General features: G+C 49.5%; 6 protein-coding genes across 6 annotated transcripts; 2 read left to right on the forward strand and 4 right to left on the reverse strand.

Moving 5' to 3' along the window:
• Window positions 1-141: 141 nt before the first annotated feature.
• On the forward strand, window positions 142-1,086 carry N7509_000332 (SDR family oxidoreductase; the record flags this gene model as incomplete). Its single annotated transcript, XM_056624979.1, has 1 exon — window positions 142-1,086. The coding sequence occupies one exon, from the start codon at window positions 142-144 to the stop codon at window positions 1,084-1,086; it is 945 nt and encodes a 314-aa protein (XP_056493561.1).
• A 2,623-nt stretch (window positions 1,087-3,709) lies between these two features.
• Window positions 3,710-5,242, forward strand: N7509_000333 (hAT family dimerization domain-containing protein; the record flags this gene model as incomplete). Its single annotated transcript, XM_056624980.1, has 1 exon — window positions 3,710-5,242. The coding sequence occupies one exon, from the start codon at window positions 3,710-3,712 to the stop codon at window positions 5,240-5,242; it is 1,533 nt and encodes a 510-aa protein (XP_056493562.1).
• Window positions 5,243-5,842: 600 nt separating this feature from the next.
• N7509_000334 (uncharacterized protein) lies at window positions 5,843-9,721 on the reverse strand (the record flags this gene model as incomplete). Its single annotated transcript, XM_056624981.1, has 1 exon — window positions 5,843-9,721. The coding sequence occupies one exon, from the start codon at window positions 9,719-9,721 to the stop codon at window positions 5,843-5,845; it is 3,879 nt and encodes a 1,292-aa protein (XP_056493563.1).
• Window positions 9,722-9,768: 47 nt separating this feature from the next.
• Window positions 9,769-11,000, reverse strand: N7509_000335 (uncharacterized protein; the record flags this gene model as incomplete). Its single annotated transcript, XM_056624982.1, has 2 exons — window positions 9,769-10,750; window positions 10,813-11,000. The coding sequence occupies 2 exons, from the start codon at window positions 10,998-11,000 to the stop codon at window positions 9,769-9,771; spliced, it is 1,170 nt and encodes a 389-aa protein (XP_056493564.1).
• A 7,234-nt stretch (window positions 11,001-18,234) lies between these two features.
• N7509_000336 (transmembrane amino acid transporter protein-domain-containing protein) lies at window positions 18,235-20,083 on the reverse strand (the record flags this gene model as incomplete). Its single annotated transcript, XM_056624983.1, has 11 exons — window positions 18,235-18,299; window positions 18,384-18,438; window positions 18,488-18,596; window positions 18,662-18,732; window positions 18,780-18,912; window positions 18,962-19,097; window positions 19,147-19,271; window positions 19,328-19,525; window positions 19,576-19,705; window positions 19,760-19,890; window positions 19,947-20,083. 11 exons carry the CDS (start codon window positions 20,081-20,083, stop codon window positions 18,235-18,237), a joined length of 1,290 nt encoding a protein of 429 aa, XP_056493565.1.
• A 598-nt stretch (window positions 20,084-20,681) lies between these two features.
• N7509_000337 (uncharacterized protein) lies at window positions 20,682-21,641 on the reverse strand (the record flags this gene model as incomplete). Its single annotated transcript, XM_056624984.1, has 3 exons — window positions 20,682-20,895; window positions 20,962-21,381; window positions 21,508-21,641. The coding sequence occupies 3 exons, from the start codon at window positions 21,639-21,641 to the stop codon at window positions 20,682-20,684; spliced, it is 768 nt and encodes a 255-aa protein (XP_056493566.1).
• Between the last annotated feature and the right edge of the window lie 169 nt (window positions 21,642-21,810).

The following is a 21,810-nucleotide window of genomic DNA, read 5'->3' on the forward strand; positions in this document are numbered from 1 at the left end:
CGGCTATCGCGCCCTTCAGCCACGCATATGTATACCAATCCAATTATTTGCATCATCCCGGCCCAGTTTCCATAACCCCCATCTTTCTGCAGGACCCTTCACTGTCAAAACTTCTTTCATCGTAACATCGACAAACCCACTATGACTCCTACCATTCTTGTGATCGGCGCGACCGGCAATACTGGCAAGAGCGTTGTCCGCGGCCTCCCAAAGCTGCTTGAGTCCAGCAACACCAACTACCGAATTCTTGGCCTCACACGTTCCCTCGACAACCCCGCGTCTCAGAAGCTTGCCAATTTGCCTCATGTTGAGATGCAAGAGAAGGACTGGACCACCATCGATGCTGCATGGCTTCGGAGCCAGCAGGTAACTAGAGTCTACATCGCACCACACAACTTGCCCCACCAGTTTGCGGAAGAGTCTGCTCTCTACGTCGCCCTGCTGCATGCTGGCGTCGAATACGTGGTCAAAGTATCGACCAACGTGGAGTACATTGGCCCAACCAGCCCTATATTCTACGGTCGCTCACATTGGGCGATTGAAAACCTGCTGAGTCAGCCAGAGTTCAAGTCTTTGCAGTGGACATCACTGCAGCCGAATTTCTTTACTGCAAGTTACCTCGCTTCCGTCGCCGACTGGATCAAAGCATACCAAGAAACCGGCAAACAAGAGACTCTTCGCATGATTCCTGCTGCCAACGTGGCCGTGGCGATGATTGATCCCGAGGACGTCGGCAACGTTGGAGCCCATCTCTTGGCGATCGAGGACCCGACACCACATAATCACGCCAAGTACATCCTCAGTGGTCCCGAAGATGTGACCGGACAAAGTATTGTGAAGCTGGCCGAACAGCATGCAGACGTCAAGATCGAAACGACAGAATTCGAAGTGACGAGTTGGCTTAGTGATTTGGTCAAGGCGGGTGTGTATCCAGAAAAGTTTTTGCCATCGATTCTCGCTGGATGTGATGCACTGTGGCAGGGCAAGTGCTCGCTCGCTGGTACACCGACCAGCAAGGAAATTATGGAACTAGCCCCTCCGAAGCGCACTGTTAGGGACGCGTTAAAGGCTTTGCTGGAAGAGTAGCTGCTCTGCATCAGCAACATGAAGATAGAGCTTTCGAAATTTTTGAGGAATTAGAGCACGACCGATGGAGCATCAGACATGTACATATGTAACTCTTGGAGAGAATCGGCACCTGTGGGTGGCAAGGGAACGATAGATGGATTAGATCGATGCTCGTCTTCCGGCCGAATGAAAGAGCGACAGCATGGCAGGTATTGCACCCCGGATGGACTAAAGGATGGGGACAGCCAGCTCTTGAAGATAGCTGAAGCAGTGTTAATTTCGTGATGAAAGGGAAATGAAAGACTGTGAAAATTACCCTTATGGTTATGTTGTACCATCCCGGGGGTTGTAAGGTTTTAGGTTCTCAGTAAGCGCTAGGATTGCCATTCGCACAGCTGCTTGGTACGGAGATGACAGGTGGTCGGATCCGCAAGACCCACCATTGCTGGAGTTGTTTGATTTGTTTGCATTTTCTAAGGTTTCAGCAATATACTTGCAGTCCCCATATAGACATGGATATGCGGTATGTAAGTTTGCTGTGTAAGAATATCTATTTTCTGTAAAAAACCAGAAAATTAATGTTTCCCATCTTTTCTTAGTAAGTCATAGCGCTACTTGGCATTAGGGATCAGGAAACAATGAACGAGTATAGGTGGTGACACCATTTCTCGGAAATAATGACTCTTCGGAGGCATAACTGAATTCGAACATTACTCTACTGACGCAATAACCTAAGAGGCAAATAAACTAAAAAGCCAATAAACGTAGGTGAAATTCGGGGGGGGGGGGGAGCAGCCACACCCGGGGTAGGACAAAGAAAACAAAGCCATCAAGTCAATAGGGCACCGCTGAGAATTAATTCAGCGGACTGGTCAAGTGATTCGTTTGATCGCTTCGCAGTGGCCCACTCGTTTATGTCACGTAGGAAGCGACGAGCAGTCCCAATTCGAATCCCGCGCTGAACGAAGAAGCCAGAGTCTGGATCCTCGAGGATCAGTTCAAGATCTAGATGATTCTCCAAAATCACCTGGCAAATATTGCGGAAATCAGCTTTGTACGCCTCCTCAGTGGCACGTGACTCCAGCCATTTGCAGTATTCTCTCACAGCTGTTTCACGAGGCCCGGCAATCATCAGCCGCTCTTCGGATAAGGGCCTGGTTGGAGACGAAGTGATTACAGGTGCAATACCGTTTTGTGCCGGCAGAACATTGACAATTGTTGGAGGATATGGTACTCCCGTTGTTGACACTTCAACTTTTTTCGACTTTCTCCCTGCTTGGCTTTCCAAGACTAGGTCTCGACGAATATCACCAGGAATATCGTCATGACCATCTAGGATGCCACCCTCATCGACATAGTCGATAAGCCGCTCTAGATGCGGGGTCCTGAGTTTGTAATGTTTCTTGTCCTTCGGGTCCTCCCAGCACCAATCAGACTTATGCGGACACGAGCGGACATTACATCGCATGAGCTCGTATACGCGTTCCCAGGTCGCAGGTTGTCCAGTGACCTCTTCCTCCGCCACAATGTGCGCCTCGCGTTCAGCTAACATTCTGCTAGTTGCAGACACACGTCCTCTCTTGTCGAAATTTCTTGATGGAGGCATGGAATGGCCTTCATCATCCTCCCTGTAAGTGAAGGCGATCTCGATAGTGAGCTTCTTGCCCATACGAAGTAGATTGCTCCATTTACGTAGTTGCTTCTCCACTGGGGTCCAGTCAATGTTAGTAGAACTACAAAACTTTTCCAGGTTTGCTTGCGACCGTTCGTTCACTTTGACTGTAATGGCCGTGCCTTCCGATCTAACTCGCTGGTGACGCTTCTTTTTTGTTTGCAGCATGTTTTCAACGTTTGTTTGTAAACTCTTTCCCCAGTAATCCCCAGGAGCTATAACCAGGTCCTCCTCAGTTACTTTGCCTACCGTTTTGCGGTTGAGTATAAGCCTCCATGCAATTGTGTACGAGACATATCTCGGTGGCAGCTCGTCATATTCGCCACCTTCTTCCCATTCAGCCAACGGGAGAAAGTCAAGATAATCGGGCTGCAGTTGGTCCGTGGCACACTCTGGGGCAGGGCTAGGAGAGTACACAGTGGCGGGCGTGCGAGCGAAATTACCAGGTGTGGGGGCATAATCTGAATTTCCGTCCCAGCGGTCGGCCATCTGAGTTTGATAGGCATCGTCATCAAAAGGATTATTGGTCATCGTGGATATCTGCCGAGTGGTGTGACCTGAGCTATGTTGTAAGACGTTAGCCAGTCATCTCTGGTATCCAATAAGATTGAAACCCGCAGCATGATGATAAGCAATGGTGGAGATCCCGAAACTAAACCTTGCTGTTGAGACTTGCCTATCACCTTGACCCCAGATGGACCCCCAGGAAGCATCAAGCGCTGCATTAAAGCCACAGCAAGATGCAGAAGGGGGAAGTTGACAACTTGGCCAGTTCAGATGTTGCTTTGTTTGCGGTGTTTGTTACGTTTGTTTAGAAACCTCTAGAAACTCCAGGCTTCTAATTCTAGGCCTTTGTATCTGTGTTACAATCTATAAAAAGGATCTGGTATTATTACTGGTATGTACAGAACGTGTTATTTACTTGTATCATGTGATTAGGGTTTGAAAGAGCATCTCTATGTTCGCGGCATGGAAACCGATGTCGGGCGCTTCTGTATGCAAGAGTTCGCCATACAGCGCACTAACCTGAAGACTGAGCTGACTTTGACTTGCAAAACCATTGCCTTATCACTGGATATCTGGACAAGCCAGAACCATCTTCCTATCTTAGGGATAATTGGTCATTGGCTGACTGACGAATTTGAGTACCGCGAGAGATTACTCGAGTTCGCCGAACTCCAGGGCATTCATAGTGGCGAAAATCTGGCAATTGCAGTGGAAAATATGCTTATCGAGTTGAGTCTCGAGGACAAGCTCATTTCCATTACAGGCGACAACGCCAGTAACAATGAGGCCATGGCCTCGGAGTTATACTTCTCCCTTTCCGACCGACCTAGGGTGGAAGACGCAATGCAAGCACCACTTTATCGAGGTCTTGACAGCTACATCCGCTGCCTGGCTCATGTCCTCAATCTGATTGTGAAAGATATCCTCCGTAACCTGGGGTCAGGGACGATGGAACAAGCGCAAGTTGCCTGTGACCGTTTACAGACTGGTGACTCGATCACCGATCAGTCAGCTATAGGGAAATTACGGGTCTTCGCTCTTTGGATTAACCGAAGTCCTCAGCGCCGACAGAAATGGAAGGAGATTTGCAGACTCAACAATCTTCCAGACAAGTTCGTTGCATACGATGTGACGACACGATGGAACTCAACATTTCGCATGATCGACGATGGCTTGAAGTCAAGGCAACAAGTCAACAAGTTCCTAACCCTTCAGGAGGAACTCCCGCCGTTCACTCTCCAAGATTGGTCACGACTGGAGCAGATTCACACAGTACTCCACAAGTTCAATGAGCTTACTTTGTTCATTTCGAAACGCAATCCACAAATCAGCCTCGCAGTCCCAATTTACTATGAGCTACACGAATTGCTTGATGACGTGAGGGAGGGCAATGGTGACTTCGCAAAACTGGATCGAGATATTATAGCTGCAGTGAATGAAGGGATGAAGAAATACGAAAAGTACTATTCCATTATGGACGACTGTGACGCCTACTACACTGCCCTCGTCTTGGATCCCCGAGTCAAAGGCGAGATGGTCTTACGGGAACTTCGAGATGGCAATGCAGGGACAATGATTCTGGAAACGATCCGCACCAATCTCCATCAGGTATACACGGCTAGTAACCCGGAACATGATGCCACTGCAACACAGTTGTCTTCCCTGAAGCATAGTGATGTGGAGTCTAGAATGCTGAAGAAGTTGCAGGCGCGAGATCCACCGCTCTCAGATATTGATAAGTACTTCGACACCCCTCCGATCAGCGTCGCAGATACCACCAGCCAAAACTGGCTCTGTAATTGGTGGAGGACGCACAAGGGCGAGTACCCGCGGATGGCAGCAGCAGCCAGGGACTATTTAGCGATACCTGCCTCAGAAGTTGCTGTGGAGAGAGTGTTTAGCACAGCGAGGGATGTGCTAGGCATCCGGAGATATTCTTTGAAAGGGGATACCATACGAATGCTGATGTTGATTCGCGATGGGTATAAGTGGTAGCGGTCAAGGGGTTTGGTTAAATTATGCCATCGCGATAGTCCGGTTCTGCATTCATAAATTGTCAACTGAAACTGCTGTTCGACGAAAGCGCGTTCGCTCTCTAGATAATTAATTCTAAAGGAAAATGTGCCGATGCCGATACGATATGACGATATCGTAAGTGACGATATCGTCAAATTTGAAGCCCGCCGATATCGTACCGGCAATCGGCATCGACAGATTCAAAAGAGCCGGTATCGTATCGTCTGTCGATATCGTATCGTCAATATCGGTATATCGGCAATATCGTCAACAGCCCTAAACCTTTCTCTGATCACATCGAATGTAGAATAAACTAAGACAAAAGAAAGCGGGCTGCAAGTGTTGAACGGTTGAACCACAACCACTTGGCCCGCAGGAAAATGAACGTTCCTGGTCCTCACCGCCTTCGTTGGGACCCCCAGTTTCACCGCTCCTGACCCCAGCTCTCCCCTTTCTCCACATCTTCCTCAGCTGCCAGCAGGCGCTTGTGTGCTCGTTCGACTCAAGGGAGTCCAGTGGACCTGGCACTGCACTCCTAGCGGGCAATATTCTTCTCCTTCCGTCACACTGTCCTATGGCTCATTGTTTCTCTAGTTCCTCCGCCCCGAGAGCTATTGGATCCAGCCCCTGGAACTGGCCTAGGAGACCGGTTCTGATCATGTACTCGGCCACGATTGTGCGCGCCTCCAGGCGCGTCAACAATTCTTCGTGGCGGAGCGTGATGCCTTGCTCAGACAGGGCATTGCGCATCTCGTCGCGCTCCTCTTGATGCAGCGGGCACTCAAGTAGGACGTGTGTCACCGTCTGGTTGCCCAAGTCGCAATCGCATCGTGCGGTCTCTCGCCGATTGATGCGAGCCAGATAAGCATTTAGTCCGATGCGCCCGGTCCGCAATTGCATCAGGACGGATGCAGTTGCTTTGTGTAATCCCGACCAGTATTCCAGTGTTTTCTTGCTCGGTGTCTCGATCAATCTTCTGGTCGGTCGACCGGTTTTCTCTGATGCCCATGCTCTCTCCCACTCGATCTTTGCCTCTTGGCGAAATCGACGCTTGGTCGCGGCTGCGAGGCGGATATATCGATTGTGTGGATTCTGTGGATCATCGGGTTTCTGGGCTGCCTCTTTTGCGTGCTGGTCTACGGTCTCGTTGCCCAGCACTCCTTGGTGAGCTGGGATCCATCGAAGTTCGGTTCGGATTCCCCGCTCCGCCAGTTGGCGGATGAGGTCTAGACATCCAATCAGGTAGACTTGACCCGAAGGCATACGGGGTCGGCGGAGCGCTTTCAGTGCTGCTTGGCTGTCTGCAAAGATGACTAGGCCATTCCTTGCCTGTGCAGCCCAGGGCTCGGTACTGTTTAGGACCGAGTCCAGCGCCATCTCGATAGCACGTAGCTCTGCGGCGTACACGGTCGTTGTGTTCTCGTCGCCCATTTGACTGTGGGCGACATGATCTTCGAGGTCAACCACTACCGCTGCTCCCATTCTTCCTTCGATCCCACTTCCGTCGGTGTATATTATCAAGGGTCGCTCTTTTGATGTCTGTACCATGACCCGTTCCTGATATTCCACTGCGGTCTTTCTGTCGTCAATGATCACCTCCGGTGGCGCTTGCCAAGGTGCCAGGACGAATGCCTTTCGACTCTCCCAGTGTCTCGCTAAAGTTCCCGGGAGAGCCGTCAGACATCCGCCCGTCTTCCAGGCTTGCGCTTCCATTGGTGTCCACCCACTCCAGTCTCTTTCGTGTGCCGGTCGACGTCTTACTATCGTTGGCGGTATACCGAGTTCTGGTCCTGTTCGTAGTCGAAGAGCCGTTTCTTTCACCAGTCGATTCATGTGAATCGAGATGGGTGGTAGGTGAAGCTCTATATTCAGTGCCTCGGCTGATGTGGTTCTGAAAGCCCCACTAATGAGACATGCTGTTTGTTTTTGAATGGCCACAAAAGGCCGACAGATTCCCTGAGCTTTGGACTTGCTAATGAGCATAGGCTGATACCATGCAGAGACCCCAAAAAGCATCTGCGGTATAATCACTGCTTGATAGATTCTGCGCATGGCATATAGCGAGGCTCCCCACGTTGAACCTGCCAAGCTCCTAAGTGCTCTGAGAGAGACGCTAGCTTTGGCCACGGCTTTCTCACGATGGTGATGGAACTCCAGACTCGGATCTAGCCAGTAGCCTAGGTATCGCTCGGCTGTCTTTGTCGCTGGTACGGTGTGTTCTCGTAGATGTAGTGAAAGGTATTGTGGGTCGACCTCTTTGGTGTTCACAAAGTGGATGAGAGCGTACTTTTTCGGGTCGAAGACTGACGCATGTCTCTCGGCCCACTGGTCGGCTTTGCGACATGCGGTCTTGAGCTTCTCAATATTCTCGCGCTCGCTGTCTCCTTTCGCCATAAAGCAGACATCGTCTACCCAGCCATTGCTAGTGATGGCTGTCCCGCAGTTCTCAATGAGATCTGCATTGTAGATCAGATAAAGAATGGGTGATATTGGCGACCCCTGGGGGATGCCCGTGGGCGTTGGAAATGTCTCAGACATGCCTTCAGGCATGCGGATTCTCGTGCTTCGGTTGGTCAAGAAGGCCTTCACCCAGGGAACAAAGTGTCCCAGGCGTCGTTTCTTGAGATTATGGAGTAGGCGAGCGTGGGAAACATTGTCGTATGCCCCAGAGACATCGAGCAATAACAGAGACACGACTGGTTTGCCCCTGCCCCATGATGTTTTGATGCGGTCAATGATGATGTGGATGGCATGATCAGTGGATATGCCTCGTCGACCACCCAGATGAGTCCGGGGGAGCAAGGCCTCCGATTCTACTGCGTAGCTGATCCTTCGTGCCACAATTGACTCCAGGAACTTCCCAAGCGTGTTGAGTAGTGCAACCGGTCTGTATGATTTGGCGAGTTGATAGTCGCTCTTGCCTTGTTTTCTGAGGACAACTGTGATTGAGCGCTGGAAATGTGATGGGTTGTATCCGGTGCGTATGCAGGCGTTGAACAGTTGAGTAAGCACGTCCAGTACAACGGGTATTTCGATGAGTTTATGCCACAGAGAGTTCGGCATTCCGTCCTCCCCTGGCGCTTTCCCTGCTTTCGCTCCCCTTACTGCTTCTTCTATCTCACGAGCCGTTATGGGTGGGAACTCGATCGGTAGCGGGTATTGGAATGATTCCGTATCTGATAGGTCAGCTGGTGGTGGTTGCGGGAAGAAGGCAGTCCTAAAAGCTTCCGCTTTTTGCTTAATTGTTTCCGCGATAGCTCCGGGTGCTTGGGGGTCTTGGATCTTCAACGAGGGCGTGATGCCCTTCTCGTAGGCTCCATCTCGATTCCTAGCCCATTTTGCTAGTCGCCACATGCCTTGCGGCCCATCCTCGATGACCTGCTGGACGCGGCGCCGGTGTGCTCGTGACAGGGTCTTTTTGATCAGACGTGTTTTTCTGTTGCGTGCTTGGGAGTAGCGCATCCAGTCGTAGGGATCCTTCGTTCTTGTGTGTCTGCGGCGGAGACGACGGACCTCTTTCACTGCTGCCTTGCACTCGTCGTCGAAGTCGGGGTTCGACCACGCCGATGGTTTCGCCCATGGTGTTGAGTCTTCAACTGCTGATTGTACACTTTCCAGTAGTTCTTGGCATTGAGCCTCTATTTGCTGTGCGTCTGCCCGGGACAAATCCTTCGCCTGCAAACTTTCCTCGATATTTTGGACGAGTCTCTTGTTGTCCGTTGCTTTCCAATTCCTTCGTATTTGCTGCACAGTAGCTGGAGTTTTGATGTCAAGCACCGTCCTGATCGGGAAATGGTCGGAGGAATGCTCGACGTTGTCCGCCCTTTCGCATCGGATCAGCCTGCTGACCAGGCTTGACGAGATAAATGTGAGATCAATCACTGATGACTGCTCATTCCGAGTCCAAGTAGGTTTGCCTTCTTCGGTAGTCAATTCGAGTCCCCATTCATTGGTGATTGCGAGAAGCTGCTCAGCTCCTCTGTCAGTTTTTGTTCCTACGCCTCCCCATACCGGGTGATACGCATTCATATCTCCTAACACAACGTGTTCCCCAGAAGGACGTTGTGATAGTTCACACCCCAGCTGCTCTAGTGTGTTGCTGCCTGGCCTGTTGTATATGTTGTGTATGAAGAGATCTGTCCAGTCTCTGTCCCGGCAGACCTTCCTGAGCTTCAGCAGCTGGTAGTCCTGGGAGATGAGTTGGCATGACCAAGTGCTCGGGTCAAGCTTTTTGGATACAAACAGACACACTCCCGGTGGGGGAGGATCTGATTCCTGATTCTGGTCCTCGCGCTGATCTTGATTTTGTTCTCGCACTGCACCTTCTGTCGGGTACAGCAATTGGAATGATGCAGTTGCTGGTTGGTGGGTTGTGTGTTGTAGTTCGTTCTTCCACGGCTCTTGCACCGCAATGACGTCTGCTGCTAGAGCCTTTTTATCTCTGAGAAACGTAGCCATCACTGGCCACGACTTGTGTACGTTATATTGAAGAATTTCGAAGGGTTTCATGAGTGGAGTTGTTCATCATCGCTTCGCTCGCTGGTTTCGTGCCATACTTCGTCATTTGCATCTTCGATCGTCGGTGCATCAGTTCCAAATACCGGAGGAGACGATTCAACTGGTAGCGCCTGTCGTTGTCTATATTTCAAGACAACCAGCTTGCGGTATTCCGGGCTCTCCGGGTCCAGCTCCTCGTCACCAGGTTCTGGTGTGCTGCCCGCATCGTTTAAGGTGGTCACTTCATTGACGAATTGAGAAAGTCGATGTTCTTGGCTATCTTGTTGGGTGTTGGTTTGAGGGAAATCAGCCGGGTTGAGCTGGATGTTGAACCAATCGTCGTCATCTGGCTGTTCATCCATGGTATCCTCCGGCTCCCCTGTGCGTCGTCTTTTGGAATTGGATTTTTCCAGTGTCGCCTTTTGGGAGGCCATTTGGAACCTTGTCGACCGCTGGCACGCCAGCGGTATCACTGGTGGTTTCGGAGCCTTTGCCCTAGTCTTGGAGCCCTTTGGGCGGCCAGGTCCTCGTTTGGATTGAGTGGCTTCATTAGCCTCTTCTGATGCCGCCTCTGTTTCCTCTAGTGCGGCGTCTAGATCAATCACAGTTTCTGGGCGGTCCGTCGAAGGGCCCTCCTCTTCTTGACTCTCGGGGGCATGTATCGATGCCTCCATCCCGTCTGGTCTGGTGGTGTTGGAGCTACTCGAGGTGGTCACCTTGTCGGAGCTTATCGAAGTCCGAAAGTGTAGAGGTACGCGGTGATATGTAGGGCATTCGGCCAACGCTTGTTTGGCTTCATTCATTGCCGCAATCTTCACCGGACATTCCCGGCTGGTCGGGCGATGCCCTTCGCCACAATTGGCACACTTGACTGGTATCGCTTGCCCCTTTGTCGACGGGCACTCCCAGGTCGGGTGCCCGCCAGCACAGTGGCCGCATTTGAAGACGTTGGAACAGTGTGACTGGATATGCCCCGGCTTTTGGCATTTCCTGCAAAGCTTCATCCGCCCCTCGCGGCAGAACCGTGAGACATTATGGATTTGCTTCCCCACACAACCCCAGTGATGATGGCGCGATTAGCCACGACTGGGCTGGTGAACTCGATCAGGATCGAGCCCTCCGCCCTTTCACCTGGACGCGTCAGCCATCCCAGATACTGGATCTTGGAGCCTTCGCCCCAGTTCTTCTGCCTGAGCAGTTCAGCTGCGACGTCGGCCATCGTCTCTGGGGTTAGCTTCATCGACTTCACCGGGATGTGGTATGCTACCACTCCCCAGGATGGCTCCTGGATCACCGAGCCAGGTCCAAACGCTCTCAGCCATGCAGGATGTTGCGAAGCACCTCTGCGCCCGCGGCTAGGGGTCGGCACGAATACATATTCGCAACATTTCGAGATATTCGCATTCGCATTCGTAGTCCACAGATCTGTTAAAATATCCCGGTTGCTGGGATAATAATGAGGCTGGGATCACGTGCACAAATATATACCTGACTTCTCAGTCTACTTGTATCTAAGATGACTCACTCAACACAACACACAATTAACTCCCCTCAATAATATGACCAATGAAGCATCACTTAATAAACCTGTTGAGTATCACGGTGGTCAAAGCATGTAGTGGGGATCATCAAGAGACAGATAAATAGATGAGGAGCCCCACCTCCAACAAGATAGTCAACTTAACCAATTTAACATACCTATCTCAACAGGTTATGAGCCCGGGTGGCTTAACCTTAGAGCGCACGCAGAAATTTAAACAGACAGTTCCTTGCCTGCTATTTACAGCTAAGCCTCCCTACCAAGTGATAACTTTATCAATTCAAGGACCTGACCACATTGCATCAGTAACTTGGTGAAAATGTCGAGCTCCAGTGTACAAACCGACTGGGTGGAATGAAGCGGATGGACTTTATCACCGCGACTGTCACATTGTCACACTATCACGCTGTCACTGTCACACTGACACTAGCCCACTATCACTATCACTGTCACACTATCACACTGCTGCCTTATCGCCATTGTAGATATCACATTGGCACAGGATAACGCAAAACTGAATCCATAGCTGAAAAATGTCCCCTTCGACAGCGAACGCAGAAATTGCCTTCTCAGGGCCACCATCTCGATCTCAGGGAAGGCCAGCTCAACTTCCGAAGCGGAATGCAAAACAACAAAATAGACACTCTTGGACAGATGAAGAGCTAAATCTTCTTTCCTATTTTCGATGCATTCGTCGCTGGCGCTTCAAACAAATCCAGAAGTCATATTTTCCAACACTTTCACCGAATGCACTCTTGGGAGCCTACTGGCGCTTATCCACTGAAGACCGCATACGCCGAGCATCAAGGGTCACTGTCCCAATTACGACTCCTCATAGCACTATACAAGACTCTCGAGAGTACCCCCAAAGCTCAATCCACACGTCCCAGCCTTGAGAAAGGACCAAGTCACGATAATACTCCTACTTCTGGCTTTTTCTCTCAGTCAGAAAACGGCGTTGGGGCCTCGATTTCGACCTCGCCAGATCCTGTGATTGGAGACGAACCATTACTATCCAATAACCATAATACGAATCGCTACAAGCTTCGGCCCAACAGACCATCAACCTTCCCGCAAAAGGAGCCGCGATATCTAGTTGACTGGCGTCGTTTCCCTCACTTCTCCAAATCGTATAGTCGCTCTCTAAACCTGTGCGGGTTTCCAGACAGAGACTATACTCCACTATCTCGAACGCCTACGCCAAATTCATCAGATCGTAGCCTCTCCATCGTCTCGAGCCTTCCCAGTGTCGCATCAAGCCTTGAACTATTTGGCTTAGAAGCGCGTTCTCTCCACTCATCTGATCGTGATTCGGTTGCTTCCACTCTACACGACGACACATCCAGCCCAGAATTCTTCAGCTCGGAGGAGCAACCGTCTACAACATGACTGACCTTGCGAAGTTTGAGCAGTTTGGATTGAATACATTCTACAATGGCATCCCGACACTGGATAATGCCAGCGACTGGTTTAAGTGGAACCAGAAGGTCAATGAGTTCATTCGGATATCTGCCGTTGCCGACGATGGAGCAACGCCACCGATAGAAGACGAAGAGGCACAGCAATGGACTCGTCGCCAAAAGTTCTACTCTGCGATGATTACAGCGAAGCTGACACACAATGCGGCACAGAGAATCAACGCCTTTGAGATCTCTCAAGTTCAGTCACTCCTCAAAGCAGTAAAGGACAACTTCAAACCAGAAGGCACTGGGACATACGTGAATCTCCAGAGACGGTATATGTCACTTACAAGAGAAAATGTGGAAGTGCCCAGGCCCTCGGAGCCGAGATAAGGAAGATTCACGCTGAGAAACTTTTGCTTGACCCTGACTGCGTGACTTCCGAGATTGAGCGAACATTCTTTTTCGTGCATGCATTAGGTCTTGAATATGAGAGCTTCCGCGATCATATTTTCCGGCAAATGGATCTTGTGAATGAGAGGGATCCAGACGGAAACATCACGAAAGCGGCACCCACGTTCGACTACATCGAGAATAAGGCAATCGAGGAAGAGCATAGGAAGGGTCAATTGAGCAAACAACCAACAGAGACCCAAGCGCTTCCTGCCCTGACCTTGATCCGAGGACCAGGTGACAAGAGGCTGATACCATCATCAGACGGGACCAGGTGTCGAATCGAGATTGATAATGTTCCGTATTGCTCGTTCTGCCGAAAACCTTACCATGTGGACTCCGAATGCTTCAGTAAGAATCCCGGAATGAAGGATCAGAGAACAGACGGAAAGAGACACAAATCAAAGCAAGGGACTCCACATACGGGCGCACGCAGACCGCCGAAAAGGCAACTCTCTACTGACGATGAAGACGATGGCGCAGGCAGGCCGAAAGACCCAAAGAAGCCCACCTTCATGTCGACCAAGGTCTCTGGACAAGATGTCAATGATACATTTGGAAAGGATGTTGAAGGCAACTTTGCTCTTTTCGACTACGTCCCCGCTCTGATGGCTATTAAAGCCCCCTCGATCCGTGACGCCTGGATAGTTGACAGTGGATGTGCCCAGCACGTCTGTAATAACGCCTCAAGATTTGTAGAGATGAGCAAGTACCGTGGGCCACCACTGCGAAGCATTGATACGTCGACGATTCCCTCCGGAGTTGGGACAGTAAATGTCCTGTGCAATGTACGAGGCAGGAGGAAGTGGTTGGTGCTCGACAACGTCCTCTATGTCCCAACTGCACACGCAAACCTTGTCTCTGTACTCCAACTTCTCCAACGGGGAGCAAAGGTCGAATTTTCAAGCCAAGGTGCCATTATTCGCAATAAGTCAACCGGAAAGAACCTTTACACCGCAAGCCAATACCATGGAGTCTACGCACTTAATTTGTGGACGAATATCAGCTTTGCGTCTTACCATGTTAGCCCCCAAATGATTCTGTGGCATAGTCGGCTGGCTCATATGAGTGATGCAAATCTGCAACGACTTAAAAGACAGGCCTACGGTATTCGGGATATGGAGCCACGCCAACCATGTAACCCATGCCTCCAGGGACGAATGATTGAAAAGCCCCACAGCCGGTCGCGAAAGGGCAGAAGAGTAGAGTACGCAATGGAACTCCTCCACATTGACGTTGCAGGGCCATTTGAAGAGGGCCTCGATGGGAGTCGTTACTGGCTCACCATCGTTGACGATTTCACGGGATGGATAGAGATTATTCCGATACCCCGACGACAAGAATTCGTTATAGAATCACTACGTTTCTTTCTCGACCATAACGAACGTCCTGAGCGAAAATGTAGAAGGATACGCCTTGACCGGATACCCGAGCAAGTGGGAGAAGAAATGACATTCATGCTCTTCTCACGGGCAATTCAAGCTGAGGTTACAGGAGTTGACCAACACCAGCAGAATGGGGTTGCCGAAAGAGCCCATAAGACAATTTATGATAGGGTTGGGCCTACGCTAGCACATGCAAGGCTACCTCCTAAATTCTGGCCAGAGGTTGCTCGAACCGCAGCCTTCCTCTCTAATCGGTCGCCGTCATCAAAACTCAATATGACTCCGTACCAAGCATGGTACGGCGACAAGCCTGATCTATCCCGACTCAGAGTGATTGGGTCCAAAGGGGAATATCTGATCCCGCCAAAACAGAGGAAGAAGCTCACGGAACCACGAACAAGACCGTGCATTCTGCTAGGCTATGAGGGAAATACCAACTACCGTATCCTACTGGAAGACGGAAGAATCGTTGGGACCCCAAATGCTGAATTTCACGAAGTCCTTACAGCTCCCTCCACACGGACTATAGAAGATGTGGGAGCCAGACGAGACGGCTTACCTGAGGCAACGGCTGCTGCCGCAGGGGGGAGTGAGACGGTGGGACTAATAAATCAACCGTCGGTAGGCATACGGCAATCATCCGTACCCGCCTCTGGGCGCCAATTGTCGATGGCACCACCAGAGCGAGCGCTACCTAAGTCGAGAAACGATATCTCGCATACACTGCCTCGATCGAGTAACGATAACTCGCGAGCGCTAACTCAGTCGAGTGACGAGAACTCGCTAATATCTGCGTCGTCTGAAACGAGTGACGAGAACTCGCAGCCACCTGTTGCTGAACAGGGAGACAGGACCTTGTCGCCCACGCAGCGTGACGATGTATTCGGACCATTCTCAGATACTTTACAAGAGAATGCCCAAACAAGTGACTCACCAACTGACGGCGACCAGCAACAAGACGACCCTCAACAGGGACAAGTTTCCGGGGGATGGCAACGACATCCAGAACCCCAACTTGACCGTCCAATTCATGCAGTGCGACAGGAAACACTAGCACATCACCCTGAACTCAGGATTCGTGACGCTCAGGGCACACAAGAAACCTCTAATGATAGCGAAGAAGAGCTTGCGTTAATGAACATATCTAATGGGAACATCATCCCAACGTTCTTAACATTGGCCTCCGAGGAAACGGAACCCTTTGAGCCAAAGACTCTGCAGCAAGCGAAGAACGACGCCAGCTGGCTTGAATGGGAAAGCGCAATGCTTGAAGAAGTAAACTCACTCAACCAAAACAAAACGTGGGAGCTTGTTGATCCTCCCCAGGATCGCAGAATCCTCAGCGGAAAATGGGTCTTCAAAGTCAAGCGAGGACCACATGGCGAAGTAATCCGTCACAAAAGCAGATGGGTAGTAAGAGGCTTCACACAAGAAGAAGGAATTGACTATGATGAAACCTTCGCCTCAGTTGTCAAGCCAATGAGCTACAAGGCCCTTTTCGCAATCGGAGCGGCCCTAGACCTGGAGATCGAGCAAATGGATGTCAAAACGGCATTTCTGTATGGAAATATAGACCACGAGATCTATGTCGAGCAGCCTCACCATATGGCTGATGGCACGTCAAAGGTCTGTAAACTTCGCAAGGCTCTCTATGGCTTGAAGCAAGCCCCTCGTATCTGGTACCAGACCCTTACAAACTTCCTACGCAATCTCGGCTTCGAGCCAATCACCGCAGATCTTGGAATCTTCGTGCGGAGCAATATGTACATCGCGGTGTACGTCGATGACCTCCTCATTGTGGGACCAAGCATTGCAGAGATAAAGAGAATCAAGCGGAGCCTGAGAAATCGCTTTCAAATGACAGACCTGGGGCCGTGCAGCTACTACCTTGGGATGTCTATCCAGCGAGACCGTCAGAACAGGATACTGTACCTCAGTCAAGAAGCATATATTGACAAGGTCGCTCATCAGTTTGGAGTCAGCGATGGCGCCCCCGTCAGCACACCAATAGAGACTTCACCACTCCCAGAGTGTAGTCCAGACCACCGATGCCCTCCAGATCAAAGAATCTCCTACCAACGCATTGTCGGGTCTTTGATGTACATTATGCTTGGAACCAGAGGAGACATTGCGTATGCGGTGTCTGTGGCGAGTAGATTCCTGGCAAATCCTGGGCCGCAGCACATGAAGCTCGCCCGACGCGTCCTGCGGTACCTCAAAGGAACAAGAGGCCTCAGGCTCACGTACAAAGGTCAGCCCCAGATGCTGAAAGGCTTTACAGACGCAGACTGGGGTGGATGTCGTGACACCAGACGATCAACAGCTGGATATCTCTTCAATATCGGGAGTGGTGCAATCAGTTGGCAGTCGAAACGCCAAAGCGTCGTTGCCCTCTCGACCTGTGAAGCTGAGTTCCTGGGCCAGACACAAGCAAGCAAAGAAGCAATCTGGCTAAGAAGACTGCTAAATGAGTTAAACATGAGCCAAGGAAAAACCGCAACAATCATTTGCGGTGACAACCAAGGAGCCATCGCCCTTTCGTCGAACCCACAATACCATTCCCGCACGAAGCATATGGAAATCCAACGCAAGTGGCAAGGAGAAGTTCAAGACCTTGGAACAGTGGAGCTGCAATACATCCAAACTACAGAACAAATTGCAGATGGACTCACCAAGCCTCTTGCACGAGGACGATTTGAGTGGTTTCGGAGAGGGCTTGGCATTGAGTGACGCCTCTCTCGGCCCACGGGTTTCGAGCAGAGACTAATCGCAGGGGTACCCTTTCCTTCTTTTCCTTTAAAGGTTTTTTGAAGGTTTTAACGGGACCTTGCACCACCGTGTTGGATGATCACTGGCATTCTTGATAGTGGTTGCCATCGAGTGGGAGTGTTGAGTATCACGGGTGGTCAAAGTATGTAGTGGGGATCATCAAGAGACAGATAAATAGATGAGGAGCCCCACCTCCAACAAGATAGTCAACTTAACCAATCCAATATACCTATCTCAACAAGATTCGTTTCTTCGAATTAATATCGAAAATTGTTGAATATCACGGGGTCTAAGGCCCTGTGGTGGGGATCATCAAGAAACATAAATAGATGAGGAGTCCCACCTCCGAGATAGACAGATGAGAAATTCAATACAATCAATTCTATTTCAACAAAAATAAACGGTTCGTACGAATTCGAATTGGAGATCGATTCGAATTCGATTCGAAGTTCGCGAACTTTTTATTGAGTATCACGGTGGTCAAAGCATGTAGTGGGGATCATCAAGAGACAGATAAATAGATGAGGAGCCCCACCTCTAACAAGATAGTCAACTTAACCAATTTAACATACCTATCTCAACATATTCATATTCGCACTCCGCGAATATGAATATGTCGTATATTCGCATTCCTTTATTCCTTTCGGAGCCCTAGACGCAACCGATTGTCGAGGTCAGCGTTCAGATGAACAGAGATCTGTGCGACAGTAGGTGGCGTAGAGAGCTTTATTACAATGTGAGAACTCGAAATGGTCGAAAACCAAGTAGTATTTAGACGAAAAGTAATAAAGCTGGAGAAAAAAAGAAGAGAGAGAAGCTCTCACGTAGTAGCATATATGAAATGGGGGCCTGGTGCACGTGACCTGGTTCGGTGTAGGCCAGGTTCGTTACATCCGACACATATTATCTTACCAGCACCATTCCCTCTCATGAACACGAGAAAGCCCCTCCCACATTCCCAGCTTGGTATGCGTCAATAATACTCTGCACCACTGTGTAAGTACCAGCAATCGTTAAGAAAGACCCAAGTAGTACTGTAAATATATGAAGACCACAAATTGCCTTTGACATTATACCATGACTGTTGTCCTCGGAGTACATGTAGAGGCCCATAAGAGCAGGGATGATCAACTGTTTTCCTTGGTTAGATATATTCTTCATTCTTTATTCTCGTACTTACGCATGTTGGAGCACAGCAAAGGGAGCCAATAAGGCCAATAAGATAACCGAAGAAGGGCACAGCCTCGGCAATGATAAAAGCAAGAGAGCTGATGCCGATTGTCGATCCTCTAGCCAAGTTATCAGTTATATGTCGGAAGTAGGCTATTCATGTTCGAATTCAGACACCACTCACAGCCAAACAGTCCAGTGGGTGATGCTATTATCTTGCAAGTGCTTGGAGTTCCGCAGGATTCGCACGAGGAGCTAAAAATATCAGCCATGAGCTTCTTGACTGAGTTCACACCACGAACAAATTTTGAGGCTAGATGAACCCAGAGGGTAGATGTCATAATGAAGCCAGGAATTGAAATTCCATAAGCAATCTTTTCGATTGTGCCCCCTGCGCTGCCTAGCGATGGACTTGCGACATATTGCCCGCAGAACCTAGGGAAATCAGAACAAATTCACTCAGCCAGGGGTGATTGCCGCATACAGATAAACCACAATTGCGAATGAGACGTAACAAATTACGAGAAATGCCTGGGATGAGAAAAGAGATTTGCTGAAAGATTTCGGAGATTTCATTTCGGAGATAACCGGCATGAAGGTCGGAGTGGCCCCGTATCCAGCTATCATCTATTAAAATGATGCTAGTGCCTTCATGTGTGTATGACTTACCAAATAAGTTAATAGCCGCAGTAAGTCCAGCAACAAAGCCTGGTGATCCGACAGCCATCACCTTCAGCTCGTATGGTCCTTCTAGTGGAGCAGCAGCAGGTCTATCCACTTGTGTAACCCCGACTCTAGTAGAAATTTTTATTAGCTCGGACTCAATCGATACTCAGAGACTTCATCTTACACAACGATAAAAACAGCGATGAAGATCGATGTCAGTCCAATCCACGTCAGCACTGCCAGCCTTCCTAACGTTTTAATACTAGCCACTAATGCGGCACACACAGCAGCAACCAATGTCCACAGAACAGTGCAAACATGATTGCTAGCAAGTGTCTTGAATCCCTGAGACAATCCGATGAGACTAGAACCAGTTGCCAATCTGGAATTCGTCAGCCAGAGAGCTTCTCAACCCAACGCAAGACAACCTACATCCAAGTCAGCAAGAAGAGGCCAGCGGTAATATCACGAGCAATGGGCCCTCCCATGATCCCCGCCGCATCCGCAATGCTGTGCACACCGTGGTATCTCATTCGAAAGCGAAACATTATGTGTGCGTAGTCTAGATGTCACGGTTAGCTAATACAAGGGAAGGTACGTAGAATTCAGCTCGCACATGTAGCCAGTGCGCCCCAGAATATCAGCAAAATTATCCCCGGTGCGTATCCCACGACTTGAAATGCATATGGAATTGCAAGAACACCAGTTGCGAAACATAATTTGACAAGAATGATAGTTGTTTGGATCCTGTAAATTTGCAGTCAGAGACTTATGACTCAAAAATCAACACTACAGAATCTCACCATCCCAGAGAACGGTATTTCTCGTGGTTGAAAACTTCTCTTTGACTCTCTTCGATTACTTCAGTCTTCGGGTATTTGGGATCCACGCTGGACTGCATGGCGAGATCCGCCGTGTCTGTGATTTTGTAGTGGCTCATAATTAAAGCGAAATTGATACTTCAACTGAATTCTGGGAGTATGACAAGAAATAATAGGGGGTGGAAATGAAGGATTTATACCACGACCGGAGATGAGAAAGCGAGTAAGGTTATTTACTCTGGGGAAGACTGGCCGAAGCTCCTTTCCAATCAAGTCGCGCTGCTGAGCTGCCTTGGCTAGCTACAGAATAAGAACTCACGTAGTCAAGTCATTATCGCAAGTGGAGCCCTAGCTTTCCTTTACCCCGCATTGAGTTGATATCAAGAGTTTAATTGATAAGATGTTAGCTAAGACAGCGCCGTCCAATCGGATTACCTCTTCTTTCGGTTCGACTCCAAACGACGTTTCCCGGTATCTGAGCTGTAGCCAATCAGAATTTACTGGCCATTTGGGGTCACTTGCGTTGGGGAATTTGGGGTACATTTAATACTATGAAGCTCTAATGGTTTGCACCAGTTGGTGTATCGTGACTGAAAAAAAGAGCGCGGAGCGGAATGATAGAAAACATTAACAGAAATATGTTTGTCAGGATCGGATAATACAAGTATAAGAGTCACAAATTTGTTTAATCCATTGACTATTCAATTATGTATATGTCTAGTTGTTGGGGAAGTACGCCTTATTAAGGGTGTCGACAACACCTCTTGTCTCCTTCACCAACTCCAGACACCCAGGAACGTCGGAATGACGGCAAATGGAAATGGGGTAATCCTTGACGGGCAGGTCACAGGTTGATCCATCGATTGCAAAAGCAGTGCATGTTTCTATCTGCTGTGTGACACGTCTTCGGACCTCGGCAAGATCCCAAGCCCTGCAGCAGTGAAACAAAGACAACATTAGATATCAGGGGAAGAAAAAACAAGAATGAAGCACTCACTTCTTTTTGCGCTCGATCAAGAGAGAAGCATCCGCGTTGTACTTGACATCCGCATAAAACTCCGCGACGAACTCGAGTCCTAAATCTTTGGCGGCTTGTTCCATACAAGTACCTGGAAGCCCAAACACTTTGACACCCTTGGGGATAGCCTTAAAAACGGCCATCGAAGTCTCATAGTCTCTGCAGCACATTCCATAGAGCGATCCGTGGGGCTTGACGTGGTGAAGGAGGACTTCCTCCCGGTCTAAGAACCCCTTGAGTGCACCAATCTGGTAAACAGTGATTGCAGTAAGTTCGTCCTGTGAAAGTTTCATTTCACGACGCCCAAAGCCCTGGAGATCTGGCAGACCGGGGTGTGCTCCAATTTTCACGCCGTGTTCTTTGCAGCTGCGAACGGTCTCCATCATGATAAGGGGGTCACTACCCGAAGAGATATGCGTGAGCCAAAGCTACCATGCTGGTGAGATTGTTTCGCGTAATATTTCTAGCGACTGATCGACTGTTCCAATTGTGGGAGTTTGACATAGGAAAAATAGAAAGACATACGAAGCATGGAAACCACAAGCAATATTGGCATGGTCAATGAATGGAAGCAAGTCTTCATCGGAAGTGATTGTCCAATTTCCAAAACCCTCTCCCAGATCAACGTTGATTAGGGCTTTGTGCTTGATAGGTCCCATAATGGCACCTAGAAACTGTCGGTAGATTGTTTATGAGTGATAGTGGCAGTAACGAGAGTGTGAGGGGTGTTCCGCGGTGTGCTGGCGTGGAAGTCTTTTGAAATCGTGAAGTAGGTGAAAAGATAACGAAGAAAACAAAATAAACCCATCCGTCAATCAAAATTAAGCA

This window comes from Penicillium cosmopolitanum, assembly GCF_028827165.1.
Source record: "Penicillium cosmopolitanum strain IBT 29677 chromosome Unknown utg000003l:1.0-3747932.0:1.0-3751027.0, whole genome shotgun sequence".
Classification (NCBI taxonomy): Eukaryota; Fungi; Ascomycota; class Eurotiomycetes; order Eurotiales; family Aspergillaceae; genus Penicillium; species Penicillium cosmopolitanum.